This window comes from Podarcis bocagei (genome assembly GCF_964188305.1).
Source record: "Podarcis bocagei genome assembly, chromosome: 3".
Lineage (NCBI taxonomy): Eukaryota > Metazoa > Chordata > Lepidosauria > Squamata > Lacertidae > Podarcis > Podarcis bocagei.
In genome coordinates this window covers 69153280-69168680 of record NC_138127.1, presented here as the reverse complement: position 1 = coordinate 69168680, position 15401 = coordinate 69153280, and the positions used below count along the sequence as shown (strand labels likewise).

General features: G+C 46.6%; 1 protein-coding gene across 2 annotated transcripts; it reads right to left on the bottom strand.

Moving 5' to 3' along the window:
• Positions 1 to 1604: 1604 nt before the first annotated feature.
• CYP1B1 (cytochrome P450 family 1 subfamily B member 1) lies at positions 1605 to 8437 on the bottom strand. 2 transcript variants are annotated; one of them, XM_081188098.1, is made up of 3 exons: positions 7870 to 8437; positions 4220 to 5215; positions 1605 to 2359 (listed from the first exon to the last, which is right to left on the bottom strand). In XM_081188098.1, exons 1-3 carry the CDS (start codon positions 7905 to 7907, stop codon positions 1753 to 1755), a joined length of 1641 nt encoding a protein of 546 aa, XP_081044224.1. In that variant the 5' UTR covers positions 7908 to 8437; the 3' UTR covers positions 1605 to 1752. The 2 variants fall into 2 exon arrangements, with proteins under 2 accessions (XP_081044224.1, XP_081044223.1); XM_081188097.1 differs by lacking the exon at positions 7870 to 8437 and having other exon boundaries at positions 4220 to 6802.
• Positions 8438 to 15401: the final 6964 nt, after the last annotated feature.

Sequence of the window (15401 nt, the reverse complement as noted above, 5' to 3'; positions counted from 1 at the left end):
GGAATTAACTCTATTTATATTGAAGGCAACTGCAATTCTATTTATTTTAAATGGAAGATGGATGAGGTCCTCAGTCCTTTTGTCACTCATCGGTGCAGAGCTTGGGTGGGGAACCTGTGGTCTCCCAGATGTTTGGGACTCCCCATCAGACCCAGCCCATCATGGATGGTGGAAGTTGGGAACCCAACAGCAACTGAGGGACCTCATGTTCCCCACCCCTCATAGCAGAGCTTGATTCAATTAGAGTGAAAAGCCCAGAACTGATTGAACAGAGTCCAATCCTGGAAGTAGTAGTAGATAGGTAGCCGTGTTGGTCTGCCATAGTCAAAATAAAAAAAAATTCCTTCCAGTAGCACTGGATGCTACTGGAAGGAATTTTTTTATTCAATCCTGGAAGGAAACACACTAATTAAGAAGCCTTTTGGCTTCAACAGCATGCATGAGTGCTTCCAGTTTTTTATTCAAATTGTTTTAAAATGCAGAACCAACCTTAATTAGCACTTTCCATATTATTTATATATATGCATTTATCCAAATTAATAACATCCCTATTTATGAATGTATATCAGTGAGTGACACTAACAGAGCACTCAACCAATAAAACCTAGGTTGTCAAATGCAATTGTTTTCCAAATATTACTTTAAAACACTGCCTTACACCCCTATGTGTGATAGTCTGAGGTAAGCAGACAATTTATTCAACATCTTTTAACATCACTGCCTCAATCAAGATTTGTTATAACAGATGCAATGCACAATGAGTGCCTGCTTACTTTAGAAAATGTCAATAATATTTGAAAATGAAATTGTGCTTATATTTAAAATCTCTTCAGACAAAAACATCTGGAATGTCAATGGAGAGCTATTTTATAACCAAGGCATTGAAATACAATTGTAATTCACAGCTACAATCCCAACTTGTACCTTTGGCAGTATAGGGAGTAGCTGTATCAGATGGTAAAGCACCATTTTTATTTTTTATTTTAAAAAGATAAAAAAAATTGTTGCCCAGATAGCTGGGAATAGAAAGGGACTTCACCCCATCATATTTTAAATTTTAGCATTATAGTGCTTGCACACTTTAGCATTATAGTGCTTGCACACTTTCACTTAAGTGGTATTTCACCAATGTAATAAAAACAGTAACAATAATAGACATAAACCCTTGTAAAGCATTTTAAATGTGCTAATTAAAAAGACTGTGTAACCGGGATGATAAAATGGTGCCTGCAACCGTAGTGAATTGTGCTGTGTTGATTCAACTGCATCATACGTCAAAATCCTGCCCTTTCTAAAGTGACGGAAGAACAGCACAATCTCCACTGGTCTAGAGGTCTTCTTCTGCAAAGTCAGACTTCCTGCAGTCTGAGAAAAGACTGAAGAACTGCAGGAAAATATAGGATAGGATGACAATGATTGGATGGCACCATCATGTGGATGCTCCAGTAAAAATGAGTAAATGAAGCATGGCAATCCCAAACTAAACACTACTGTGAAAAGAACTTCAGATTTTTTAAAACAACTTTGGAGAATGCCCTTTTTTGCTTCTGCCTGGCAAGAAATGCAGAGGTAATGAAATACCAATGGTTAAAACCAAATCCATATTTGAAAAATAATGCATTGTTTTACTTCATTTTCATGCTACTACCTCTCCAGAATACATTATATTTCAATGTGTTTCATTTAAAAATAAAAAGGCAAAGGCAAATGATCCTTATAAGAGGACTACAGACAGTGTTCAGACTTCAACGTTTACATATCTGGGAGGCAATTTTCAGAATCCTTTTCTGCCTGAAGTCTCTGTACGGTGCTATCCAGCAAATCCATGTTATCTCGAAGTGTGACGTTGAGTTCAAACGGCTTGGGTTTAATAGTCAAGCCATAGGTGAAATCCATTTTCGTGTCTTCCTTTGGATTAGCACTGAAATTGCACTGGTGTACGAATATGGCAATAAAGAGGAAGAGCTGAACTTTAGATAACTCTTCCCCAATGCACCGACGTTTGCCCAACGAAAAAATCATCACACTGCTGGTGAGATCTTTGTTAAGGAATCCATTCTCATCCAGGAATCTCAATGGGTTAAACTCCTCTGGGGAAGGCCATTTCACCGGGTCGTGATTTACTGACCATTGGTTGACAAAGACCACGGTATCTTTGGGGATGCGGTAGCCCATTAAGGTGGTGTCAGCCACAGTGGAGTGGGGAATGGTAACGGGCACAAAGCTGCTGAAACGCATGGATTCGTAAAGGAAGGCCATGACATAAGGCAAGTGGGGCTGGTCCTCAGCAGAAGGCAAGCGGTCCCTGCCGACAACTTTATCGATCTCTTCTTGCAGCTTAGCCTGTACCTCTGGGTACCTGGTTTAAAAAAACAACAACACAGTTGGGAAAATTTCTCTCAACTCTTCTGAAAGAAAAGGTTACCTGGGCAAATGTATGTCCCAAACCAATGTATGTCCACTGGTAAAATGTGGGGAGGATGAATTTGCAGGTGGGATGGAAGTGTGCCCACCTCTTGTGCCTCCAGGTCCCCCCTGCAATGTACCCCCAGCAGCCTCTCATGCCCTCAGTCTGCTCCAGTGGGTCCCCAACCTCCCAAGCATGTTTCAGGTCAAGGAGAGGAAGGGAAGTTCCATTAACACAAGCAGGACAGGCAACTGGATAGCACCCATATCGGCTCTATGAATGTGAAGAGACTAATTTCTTCCCCTTGCAAATTTCTGTTTGGTCTATTTTTATCTAACTTCTCACAATAGTACAAAAGCCTGTTTGCCAAAATTGAAGTAAAAATCTATGTTGTTTCTTTACTTGCTCTTAATAGAACAATCTTTGCCTCGTTCCAGGTTGGGGAAAGGATTGTGTCAGTGTTAATTACTGAACTGGTTTTTGTGTTAATCTGCTTGCAAACTGTTTGCAAAATTTCGCTGTTAACCCACCAGAGCCTTGAGATGTTTAATCTCATATTTCAGCTTTTACTTCTTGGATTGTTAAACAATGAATCAAAAAATAATATATATTCTGAAACTTTGAGAACTTGCATTCTATCTAAAAACGTTCAACTATCATTCTCCCAATGAATAGACTAGTGTCCAGAAGAGATAATACAGTAATTGACTCAATACAGTTTTAATGGCTTCATATCAATAGCTAATACAAAATACTGGGCTAATTTGTACATGGAAATCTATTTAGTGCATTACACATTTTGGCCTCAGGGTAGGATCCAAATTGGTTTGGTTTTTTTGGTTATCCTGCAAAACAAATTGTTTTGGGCAGCTAGGTTAAACCAGGAGCCCTTGACAACAGCATTGGGTTGAAGAGAGCTGAGCAATGGTTTGGAAATGGGACTGATGAACCACTATTTTTTTGCCATATGACCTGTACTTGTATGTCACATTATGAAAGGAAACATCCAGTTAAAGGGGGGAGGGAGAGATATTTTGCAACAACTTTCAGTTTACTGAAATTCTATACAGCAAGGTGGTGCTTCATCATTCTAAAAGACCACAATTGCATCTTAATGGAGGATACCAAACTCAAATTCAAGCACAACTCTGGAAAATAAGAGTTCTGTACCATATTCTGTTAGCCTAACAGGATCTGGTGGCCATTCATTTTTTCAGGATCGAATGGGGGAACCAAAAGACCCAGATAACCACATAAGGCCAAACTCAATGAGAACTTGGATTTCTCAAAGAATGGGCAAAGTCGATGGCATGTGCACCTCAGCTATCACCTTCATCTTTATGGGACAATACATTCAGCTTTCTCTACATGGTTGGAGAACCTCAGCTCAAGAGGCAAATATAGACCTCCAGGCTTCTTTGTCGTTTGTCGCTTTGCACTCTCCTTGAGAGTTTGTGCGTGCCTGGAATGGGTTCTGGCACTCCAATCCATAAAGCCTTTTGCTCACCTGGATGGGTGTGTGTGTGTGTAAGTGTATGTAGAAACTGGCCGAACAATGTACGAAGTTAGAATTCCCATTCCTTGCTCTGCTCCCATTTTAGCCTCATCCCTCCCTACCCCCTCATGCGGCCCTCGGAAGATTGCCCAGTGGGGAATGTGGCCCTCGGGTTGAAAACAATGCTTTCTCACCGCCTCTCGGCGGAGATCAGCTCCTCTTCGGGTCCGGACCTTCCCCCGTTCCGCTACCTGAGCTTCTCCGAAGGTCAAGTGGCGCTTTTGCCTCGGACTCCACCCCGCGGCCCAGCAGCTCACCTGATGAGGAAGATCAAGAGCCACTGCAGGGCGGTGGAGAGCGTGTCCTGGCTGGCGCCGAAGATGTCGGTGACGGTGGCGGGCACGTGCTCCAAGGGCAGCGCGGGCTGCGCCTGCTGGAGGCGGAGGAAGGCGTCCATGAGGTCGCGGAGGGCTGCGCCCGGGCGGAGGCTGCTCTGGTGCTGCACGAACTTTTGGCGCACGAAGCTGTAGAACTCGTGGTTGAGGGAGCGGAAGGCGCGGAAAGCGGAGCGCACCGGGTTGGGGAAGCGCTGCAGCCAGGGCAGCACGTCCACCAGGCTGCCGGCGCCCACCGTGCGCCCGAACTGCTCGTTGCGGCCCACCAGGCGCCGGAACTCGGCGTCGGCGTGGCTGTAGCGGCGCCCGAAGCAGAGCGCGCTCATGACGTTGGCCACGGCCACCACCAGGCTCCTCGACGGGTCGACGAAGGCGCCTCCGGCGCACGCGCGCACCAGCAGCCGCACCACGGCGCGCGCCTCGGCCACCAGGGGCCGCTCCAGCAGGCGGCGCGCCGAGAAAGCGCGCACCGTCGAGTGCGCCAGGCGCCGCTGCAGCTTCCACAGCTCCGAGTAGCCGCCGAAGGCCAAGCTGCGCCCGCCCGACACCAGCTGGAAGGAGGGGAAAGGCGGGCGGCCCGCGAAGGCGGCCCCCTGGCGGATGAGCGCCTCGCGGATGGCGCGCTCGCCGCTCAGCACCACCACGGGCCAGCCGCCCAGGCGCAGCTGGAAGACGTGGCCGTAGGTGGCCGCCAGGCGCCCGAAGGCCAGGTGAGGCGCGCTGCCCAGCTGAGCCGCGTTGCCCAGCAGCGGCCACGGGAACGGGCCCGGCGGCTCCAGCCTCCGCCGCCGCCGCCGCTCTTGCAGCAGGAGCCTGGCCGCGTGGAAGGCGGCCAGCAGCGAGAGCAGCAGCAGCAGCAAGCCCTGCACCGGGGGCACGCCGGCCGGGAGCACCTCTTCCAAGGCGCGGGGGCGCACGCTGCGGAGAAAAGGGCGGAGGGTTACAAGCAGAGACAGAGACGGGCAGCAGAGCCTGCGGCTGGGAAGCGCCCCCGCCATCCGCGCGTCAGGCCGCAGGTGCAGTTTTAAATGCGGCGCCATTGAAAAAGAGGGGAAAACTGTTATGTACCAAAACTTCCTGCACGTGCAGTTTCCTTTGTGTGGAAAGGGATCCCCACCCACCAAATTGAGGGCCCTCAAACTTGCAAGCCTGCCATAGACACTCGGCATCCAGCATTCGCAGTCTGCCCTACATACTCTGTAATAATACTTGGAGCCCGGGCAGGTTAATTTTAGGCAGCATGTGCGTGTGTGTCTGAAGGGTAAATACACTGACTTAAACCGTCTCTGTGTTTTTTTAACGGAAGTGTATGTTAATTGGCTGCTGTAACAAGTGTATTGGTTTGTAACTCATAAAGCCTTTTTGCTATCAAGGATCTTAACTCTAATGTTGATGGTGCCCTTAAACGCACTTGCTAAGAAGTAAACCCCAGGAAACAAGGAGATTTAAGTCCAAATAAACAGGTACAGGGTTGCACTGTGAACCAAGTATTGAAAACAAGGGCTACACTCCAGTATAGAGTGTGTACACTTTTCTAAGTGTATATAGCAAAAATGCTATTTTTGGAGTGAATTTTGAGTAAGCTTTAGCTGTAAGCATCTAGTACTTTACAAAAGCAAGTGAGGTAATTTCTGGGGGAACTTGTTTTTGCATAAGTTGGGAAGTTTATTGCAGAATCAGAAACATTCATAATCAAGTATAATAACACATTAATGGTGTCCGTGGCTTTTTCCTCCATGTTGGAAAAGCAGGCTTTAATCCAGTGTATGTGAGGCGATCATTGATTGCATGCTTGCATTAAGTACAGGCTTTAGTTTAAACCAAGTTGTGGTTTTTTAAAAAAAATATATGATCTGTAATATAGCTAAAGAGTAAACAAATAAAAGAACCAGTTTCCTTAAAATTACAAATTTTAAAAACATTTTTTAAAAATAAAGACCATCAATTTCCATCCACCCTGCTCTAAACTTCATCTTTGGTTTGTGCTTTTGGAAAGCTTCCCAGAGTCCTGCCAGAAAAAAGGCATGAACAGTCCATGGAAATTTGCACTTTGAAATGTTATGTGGGAATTCATCATATTTGTGCATATCTATGCACTGTTTCAGGCAGGAACCTAGCAGTGAAGTAAGAAAACTTGCAGTACTTAAACAGCATGTAAGCATCCATCCCATCACTTCAAAAGTAAGGTGTTCTGCACAATAAGTTAGATTGAATTTGAGCAGAGCCATGAATTGCTTTCATACTGGTACATTAAAACAACCCTCTTCTCCTGACCATTAATTGCTTGCCCAAATAAAAAAGGGACTGCAGCTTTTCAAAATGATACTTAGCTTTTGGTCTCACTAGTTTCAATAGGATGTACTATACTCCCAAGTAAGTGCAGAGCATCACATCCTTACTTGAAACAGAGTCCATTGATTTCACTGGAACTTGTGTGGACACTAAGATTACAAGCTAACCTTCAGGTTGCAGTTGTATATCCTGATGCTAAACACGTAGCAGTTACCCAGTTCAGTGTTTGTTTTGTTGTAAGTGGTAAAGGGACCCCTGACCATTAGGTCCAGTCGTGACCGACTCTGGGGTTGCAGCGCTCATCCCATTCCTCACCCTCAGCATGTGTGCAGAAGGTGGGTTGAAGATGGAAACAAGAAGATGGAAACAAGTCAGCATTCACACTTACAAATGATGCTGCGAGATCCCTTATCCTACTGCAGGTGGAAGGGATCTAACAGCAGGGGGCAAATGAGAGCCAAGGACTCTTCTCCACCTATGCTTGCCAACTTAGGGCAACATCTGCATCTGAGACCTCTAGTCCATGGAAGCTGATGCCATAATAGATGCATTCACTTGAATAAAATGTTGGGGAGGGGCTAGGTAAGCCCATCACACATAATCACATGATGCACTGCATGCACACCATTTGAATGGCAATGCCCATTTACTCAGGGGGCAGCCCCTCAAATATTTTATGGGGAGTGTCAAAGCCCCTGGCCCCTAGGAGGTGGCTGCTATGTACAGTGGTACCTCGGGTTAAGAACTTAATTTGTTCTGGAGGTCTGTTCTTAACCTCAAACTGTTCTTAAACTGAAGCACCACTTTAGCTAATGGGGCCTCCCACTGCCGCCACGCTGCCACTGCATGATTTCTGTTCTCATCCTGAAACAAAGTTCTTAACCCGAGGTACTATTTCTGGGTTAGCGGAGTCTGTAACCTGAAGCGTCTGTAACCTGAAGCATCTGTAACCCGAGGTACCACTGTATTTGCCAGTGCCGCAGAAGTCTTTGCAGTTTTTGCTGCCACAAGCTAAGGCAGCTACACCTCTTTAAAGCACCCCAGGTTGTCACCCAAAGACTTGGGGATCTAAGCAAACCAACTTATTGGTGTGAGACTCAAAGCAGCTATTTGGGTAAACGCCCTTAAGAAGGGAAGTATTTGTTGGAGGGGCACCCCACCCCAGGAGGATCCATTGCCTCAAAAAGGCACGACTGGCCGTTTCCTCGCACAAGCCACCCCATATTAAAAAGGACGGGACGGGGGGCGGGAATTGCTTGTTCGCAGGATCGGAGACTCACCTGTTCACCAAAGCTTCTGCCACATCTCTCTGGCTCATCCTGCCTCCGGCCAAGACTCGAGCTCCACAGGCACACAGCAGCCCCTGCTTGGGGGAGGACGAGCGAGCGGTTTCGAAAAGATCCCGGTCGCTCCTCGGCTCTGGAAAGCAGGTCCTTCGCGCCGGCCAATCAGCGCCAGCCTCGGCCCCCGATCCCGGCCGCGCTGCGCTTGCCGCTGCCGCCCACCAGCTCCGCCTGGCGGGGTCTCCCTCGGGCAGCTTCGGGAGGAGCAGCGCCTTGCGACGAGGGGAAGCCCAGTCTTGCTTCCTCGACGAGGGACCTGGCGAGCCGTCTCCTCTTCTCTCTCCCTCCCTCCTGGCCCTGCGAGGAAAGTGGAGCTCCCAAGTGCCGTGCAAAAAAGCAGCCCCCCAAAGCTTCTCGCGGAGCTGGAGGTAGGGGAAAGCCCTCCTCTGCCCCCGGAGGCTGGAGAAGTTTCCTACCCTCGGCGTGTGTCACCTCCCCGTTGCGTGCGGAGTCCGCCTGGCGTGATCTGCGGCTGATGGGAAGCCTCTGGCCATCTCCTCCCCTCCCCGGGCGCGCACGCGAGATCCGCAGGGAAACGGAGACGGAGCAGAGCGCCGGGCCAAAGGGCCCCCCGCGCTGCTTTCCCAGGACGGAGCTCAGCCCGGTACTTCCCTCGCTCCCTCCCTCGAGTTCTTAGAGAGGCTTCTGTTTCCCAGGCTGGCTTTGCAAGGTGTGTGAGGACTTGCCAGCTTCAGCCAGCCAGCCCCCCCGCCCCCCGCCGGGGTATCAGAGGGTGAAATTAGAGGATAGCGCGGGGGGGCGTGTTTTGATGCCAAATCCCTTTTTGAAGCTACACTCAGATCTTTGACCACTTGGGCATGGCATGGCCAGAATGCTACCTCTGAAATGGTAGCTGAATCCTAGGAGCTGAGGTCCTTTCAGCCTACCCATCAATAAAATAGTTCAGGGGGCTAGCCCCACCCCAAAGTTGAGGGGAAATCCGATTCAAATCATGCATGTGTGCCACGTCACGTCATGTGATTGATTATGTGGAGCGGGTCTTACCTGCCCCCTCCCCAATATTTTATTCAAGTTGGTGCCCTTGCTTGCCACACAAGACCACATGGTTTGTTGCCTCATGCGTCTCTCTATCTGGGGTCCATGAATCCCTTTACACGTTGATATTTATTATTTGCTGCATTTATATCCCACCGTTTTTTCCAGGGAGCTCAAGGCAGCGTACATGGTTCTCTCCCTCTTCATTTTATCCGAAAAGATGAGACCTGAAAGACAAAGGGTTTTGAAGACCACACTGTGGGGGGTTAAATTATGTGCTGGATTTAGAGCCAAAAAGATCAGTTGCTAGGTATTGTTGGCTACAGACTGCAGATTTTTAAACACATTGGAACACTGAAACATAGGAAGTTGGCTTATGCAGAGTCAGACCACTGGTGCCTCAAGGCAAGTGTTGTCTGTACTGACTGACAGCAGCTTTTCAAGCTTTCAGGCAGGAGTCTTTCAGCCCTACCTGGAGATGCCCAGGATTGAACTTTGGACCTTCTGCTTGCAAGGCAGATGCTCTGCCATGGAGCTATGGCCCCTTCCCACTTGATCCAGGCCACCATGTACAAGTCTAGCAAATGAAGTCCACATCAGCATGTCTGCAAACCACTTAAGCAAGTGAATTGGCCTATAGAGGAAGACAAAAACAGAATCCAAGGGTTCCATAATGAATCTCAACCGTGCAAAAAAATCATCCCCAGTTCCTAGATTTGATAAGTTAGATACTGAATGGAGAAAACCATTCAGCTTGTTGTTGCCGTTGTTTAGTCGTTTAGTCGTGTCCGACTCTTCATGACCCCATGGACCAGAGCGCGCCAGGCACTCCTGTCTTCCACTGCCTCCCGCAGTTTGGTCAGACTCATGCTGGTAGCTTCGAGAACACTGTCTAACCATCTCGTCCTCTGTCGTCCCCTTTTCCTTGTGCCCTCCATCTTTCCCAGCATCAGGGTCTTTTCCAGGGAGTCTTCTCTTCTCATGAGGTGGCCAAAGTATTGGAGCCTCAGCTTCAGGATCTGTCCTTCCAGTGAGCACTCAGGGCTGATTTCCTTAAGAATGGAGAGTTTGATCTTCTTGCAGTCCATGGGACTCTCAAGAGTCTCCTCCAGCACCATAATTCAAAAGCATCAATTCTTCGGCGATCAGCCTTCTTTATGGTCCAGCTCTCACTTCCATACATCACTACTGGGAAAACCATAGCTTTAACTATACGGACCTTTGTTGGCAAGGTGATGTCTCTGCTTTTTAAGATGCAGAGACTAGCACATTCAGCTAGTCACTCAGAAAAGGCATTCTGTTGGTTATAATTTTGTCATTTATTTGTTTTTCAGAAATGTATTACTCTAATAGTGTGGTAGGAGAGCTGGGGGGGGGAACCTTACATCTGGCAACCAAGGTGCCCCTTGGGTTTCAGATACTACATGGCTAGACGAGTCTAAAAAGCCTGGGACACAAATTTTCATGGCCCTCTAGTGGCTATGGTGGCTCATTTGCCATATGTAATGTATTTAGTGTTGTTTCAACAGTATACTCAATTCTGACCAAACTAAGCTTCCTGATAAATATTGTGCTCTGGGGGACTTATTATCTCCTTGACTGTGCTTTAAAAAATTTGATTCTTTGAACACTGTGTGCTCCCAGTCCTCATTACTGAAACCCACATGCTTTGATTTATTTATTTTTAATGACAGCAAACAGTTGCTCGTCCTGCTGTGACAGCTGTCACTCTTTTCTGTGTGTGGTGGCAGAGGTTATTGTAGGGGGAAAGCCCTAAGGATGTGGATGGTCCGTTTTCAGTAGTGGCTGGTGCCTGTTGAGACTGGTAGGGAAGAAAGAAGAGAGGCCAACAGTACATAGAGGCAGAGACAACTCATTCTAGTTTTGTCCCCATCCCCATCCTCCCTACTGAGTTCTACAGGGGCAACACTGACCCTAAGGCGGAGAAAGCTGATAGTCAGTGCCATCCCCATAACTGGATGTAAGTAAGAAGAGAGGCCATTGGAGGCTGATTGAGGTTGGTGGGGCAGCCCTCTATTTGCATAACAGACAGGCCTCCGCTGTCCATTTCTGCCTAGAACCCTGTGGAAGAGACAGAAAATAGCTGGTTGCTTTTCATAAAAATGGACCTCATCCAACATTTCATTTGGTTTATGAAATGTTCATGAGATTTATGGGGTTTAGAAAGAGGAAGTGTATCCAGTTCAAGTGTATCCAATTCGCAAAGCTCTTTCAATATGCATTTTGTTTTACAGTTCAGCTGTAAAATATACTTTGTGCCCGTCCTTATTATATTTGGGCTTTATTTTGTTACAAGCCCCATCTTCCCTCAGGGTACGTTTTGACATTTCCCAAACTTCCTCACTTCTGCATTCAGTGCAGACTGAGGGGAAGGCGGCTTCTGCAGGAGAGCGTATCTGCAGATTGTGTGCTTCTAGGGTCAGCCTACCCATGAGGCAAGGTGAGGGACTGCCTCAGGCAACAGGGGCAGCAGATCAGGCCTCCAAGGAATGCATTGCCCATGACAGCGACATCTGTGCCATGCTTCTCTTGGTGAATAGTAGGTTCAGAGCAGGTAGTTGTGCTCACACAGTTCAAGTTCCACCTCCTTGATGACGATTACATCCCACCTCTCTAAATATGTGGACACAGGCATCCATGTTGAGGCAATTCTCAAACATCTCAAGGCTAGCTGGTTTGATTCATCTGCCTGCCTGAAATCGCACAGGGAAGCTCAGAAAGAATCACATTGCCCATAGTTTGTGGTTCTAGAGAAAGTGCTACCATGGTTTCAGGTCAGGACTTTTCCAAGATATGCTGGACTCAGACCGTATAAGAGTTGAAATGGGAATCACTGGCACCTTGAATTGTGCCAAGACTTGACAATGCAATCAATATAGTTGTAGAGAATGGTCATAGAGGCCCACACTCAACAGCTGATAGGCTAAGATACGACTTGCAAACAGGCATCAAGGTTAGTCCCATGTACAGTGCCAGGCAGTGGTAAGACCAAACTTTCAAAGTAATTCTAGTGGTGATTCTGCTGTGAAAGTGCACTTACCACATTTTGAGCACATACACCATCTTCTGGCCTGGATCAAACTAAGGTAGAACTACTTCTCCTTGTTTCCTGCTGAAGTATTACGCTCAGGGCTGATCGGCTGGTTCTTATGCCAGTTATAAAATTAAAAGGTGGAACCTAGCTATAGATTGAGAGCATTTTCCTGTTGGTGAAGCTTACCTTTGCCAGTCTTTCCTTTGGTCCACCTCTGAGACTGACAATCAACAATGGCCACAAAGAAAAGATCCCCATGCTGTACTAACTTTGCTGTACCTCTCCTTCACGAATGAATTAACTTTGGTTGTGACTAACAGGAAAATTATTAGAACTAACTGCTACCCTTTATTATCCCCTATCTATTTCTGACTGAGTCTCACAGAAGAACTAATGAATAAACCAGGGGTCAGCAAACTTTTTCAGCAGGGGGCTGATTCACTGTCCCTCAGACCTTGTGCGGGGCCGGACTATATATTTTTTGGGGGGGGAGAAATGAATGAATTCCTATGCCCCACAAGTAACCCAGAGATGCATTTTAAATAAAAGGACACATTCTACTCATGTAAAAACACACTGATTCCTGGACCATCCGTGGGCTGGATTTAGAAGGCGATTGGGCCGGATCCGGCCCCCAGGCCTTAGTTTGCCTACCCATGGAATTAACTGTCCCATCCAAATTTTGTTACCATCACAAATATTTGATATCATCAGAAACAGAATTTATATTTGAACATAATTTATCTCATGTTCTCTTTTTTCAAAGTCATTCACAATTTGGTGTGCCAGAAGACGACTGATATAAATAAAGTATATTTGAATTAACATGCACTGCGTGCATTTAAGTTACACATTTTTTTCATCCTTGAGCAGGATTTCCTGAAATTCATTGTAGAGGCTGCACACGTCCAGTGTGAGACGTAAAACTGACCTCTGTGAGATTTATTTCTGAGTAAAACACACACAGAACTGGGCTTTAAGATTGTGTGCCTGACCAAATCACACAGAGAAAGCAACACATGATCCTGCATTAACAAAGCACAGCACGTTGCCATCCCATAGTCTCTGTGCTATTAGGAGCCTGGCTTTTATAACAGTCATTTTTTAAAAAAAAGAGAGAGAAAGAAAAGCACTCACAAGGTTAGCTGCTGCAGGGATTGTTAACAAATTGCAACAAATTCTTTCCTAACTTAATATGGTTTAAATTATACATATCTTTTCCTGAGCAGAATGTGTAACTTTGCCTGCGTGCGGAATAAAAGTAAGTTGGTTGCGTGCTTGAAAAGACTAAAGGAGAATGAAATAAAGTTCTGTCACTTTAAAGCCTTCCTCCCCCTTCCAACACCACTATCCACTAATTGCCTGCAGCAAATCTATTGGGGAATTGCGTGCAAACTCTGACATAACCCCAGGCTTAACATAAACTAAACTCTCTCAGGTCATTGGCAAATAACAGGTATATCCGGTTATGCTTTTGTACCTGTCTGCACACAAATTAAAAGTGCATGTAAAGTTACCATAATGAAAGGCAGAAGGGAGGAGGGAGGGAGAGCTAATAACCAAGTGCCTCACGCTATTCATTACTCTCCTCACCAGTGTCCTAAAAGGCAGATGGAACAAAGCAACGCCTAAATCGCTGGGTGCAAAAAATTGCACCACGGGATTCTGTTGCACTGCAGTACTGTTGTATTGCAAATTACTTTCCTAGGATTTTTCACAGAGAAACAACAAAGGGATCCTGCCATGCGCTGCCCAGAGTCGTCTTATTAATATTATTTATTATTATTTATTACATTTCTATACTGCCCTTCATCCGACAATTGCAGGCTGGTTTACAATATAAAAGCACTAAAATGCATACCATAATAACAAACAAAAACACACCCAGTTTGGAAAGCCATAGGCCTGGGGAAAATATATGTTTGTGCCTGGTGCCTAAAGATATGTAACAATAGGCTTGCCATATTCCTGACATGTCCTGGTGTTTGGGTGTAAAAATGACAAGGGCAAAAATGCCGAATCGGCAAAATGTCAGGGAAAACCTGGGTGTATGGCTTAAAAATCACCATATTGGGGGGAGGAATTTTACTTTTTGAAATTTGGCAACCCTATTAACAAAGGCACTAGGTGAGCCATCTTGTCTTAATGTATTCGGGGGAAATGCATCCCCTTGTGGGAAGGAGCATATTGCCATTTCTTTTTCCATTTCAGCAGAGACGGGAGACTGAATGATGCACAAAGGTCTGGATTTTATTCCTAGTTCCATCACGAATCTTCCGAGTGATGCTTGAGAATAACCAAGACTGAAGTCACGAAACCCAACAGCTGATAAGCTTTAACCCCAAATTTGGGAAGCCACCTCCTTTATCAGTTTCTGAAAAGTAGTAAAAATTAAAAGGCCTCTGGGAGTGGTCATTTTTGCAGATGAACTTTTAAAATGCTGTTATTCCAATATATAACAAAGTAGACTCCCCCCCCGCCCCCCTTTTCATCTGCCATTTCTGTCTTGTATCCATGGCTCCCAGCCTCAGATGATACTGCAGTTATAACACGGGTGTTATATGAATACCCAAAAGCAAATTAACAATGATAGTAAATGGCAAATGTTTGGGGGTTTTTCTAGTGGGATGCTCCAGAACAGAATACCAGCTCCTTTGTTCAGGCCACCAGAGGCAAATAGCTTTGTCCCCAAAAGTTAGTAGGGAGGGAAGAGTAGGGCTGCCATATGTCCAGATCTTCCCAGACATTACCAGGATTTCAAAGGCGGGATTCCCCGGGGAAGTATGGCAACCCTAGAGGTATCCCTGTGCATTCAGGCTACCATTGTTTGTCAGCAATGTGAAGCTGGTGGTGGGTGGCTCCTTTGCTCCAGGGAGGAAATATTCTGGATGGGGATGTGAGCTCAAGTTGTGTGTGTGTGTGTGTGTGTGTGTGTGTGAGAGAGAGAGAGAGAGAGAGAGAGAGAGAGAGAGAGAGAGAGAGAGAAACTATGCATGTGTGATTTGTGTGAGAGAGGAGATATGTATTTGCAGGGTGTGTGTGAAGGAAGGAGGAATGAACTCAAGCTCCCCCCGGTGTTCCCATCGGGGTCGTTTCAAGGCCCTAGCCCCCAGCCGGGCTTCAGACTAGATCAACACCCCCGGATTCCTTTAACGGAATACCCTTAAGCATGGAGGGGCAGGTGATGGCCACACCTCCCCTCCCCCATACAAGGTCAAACAATGCCTAACCGCAACCCTAATAAAGTTGTGACGATTGCTACAAGGTAGGCGAAAACCAAGTGGCCAGTGCCAATTTGCCAAGTGGAAAAATTCCTACCAGGCCCCCGGACAACCAAGGTGACCAACCGAAGTCCATAGCAAGGCCATTGCCTAACCTGCAAAATAATGAGGGAGGGCAGGTGATTGAGGAAGCAAGC

Coding starts and splice junctions, on each gene's coding strand:
- CYP1B1 (XM_081188097.1), bottom strand. CDS start 5,466: ATGCCGAGTGTCTATGGCAGGCTTGCAAGTTTGAGGGCCCTCAATTTG. Junction 2,360..4,219: donor CTCTTGATCTTCCTCATCAG/GTGAGCTGCTGG, acceptor TTTTTAAACCAG/GTACCCAGAGGTACAGGCTA.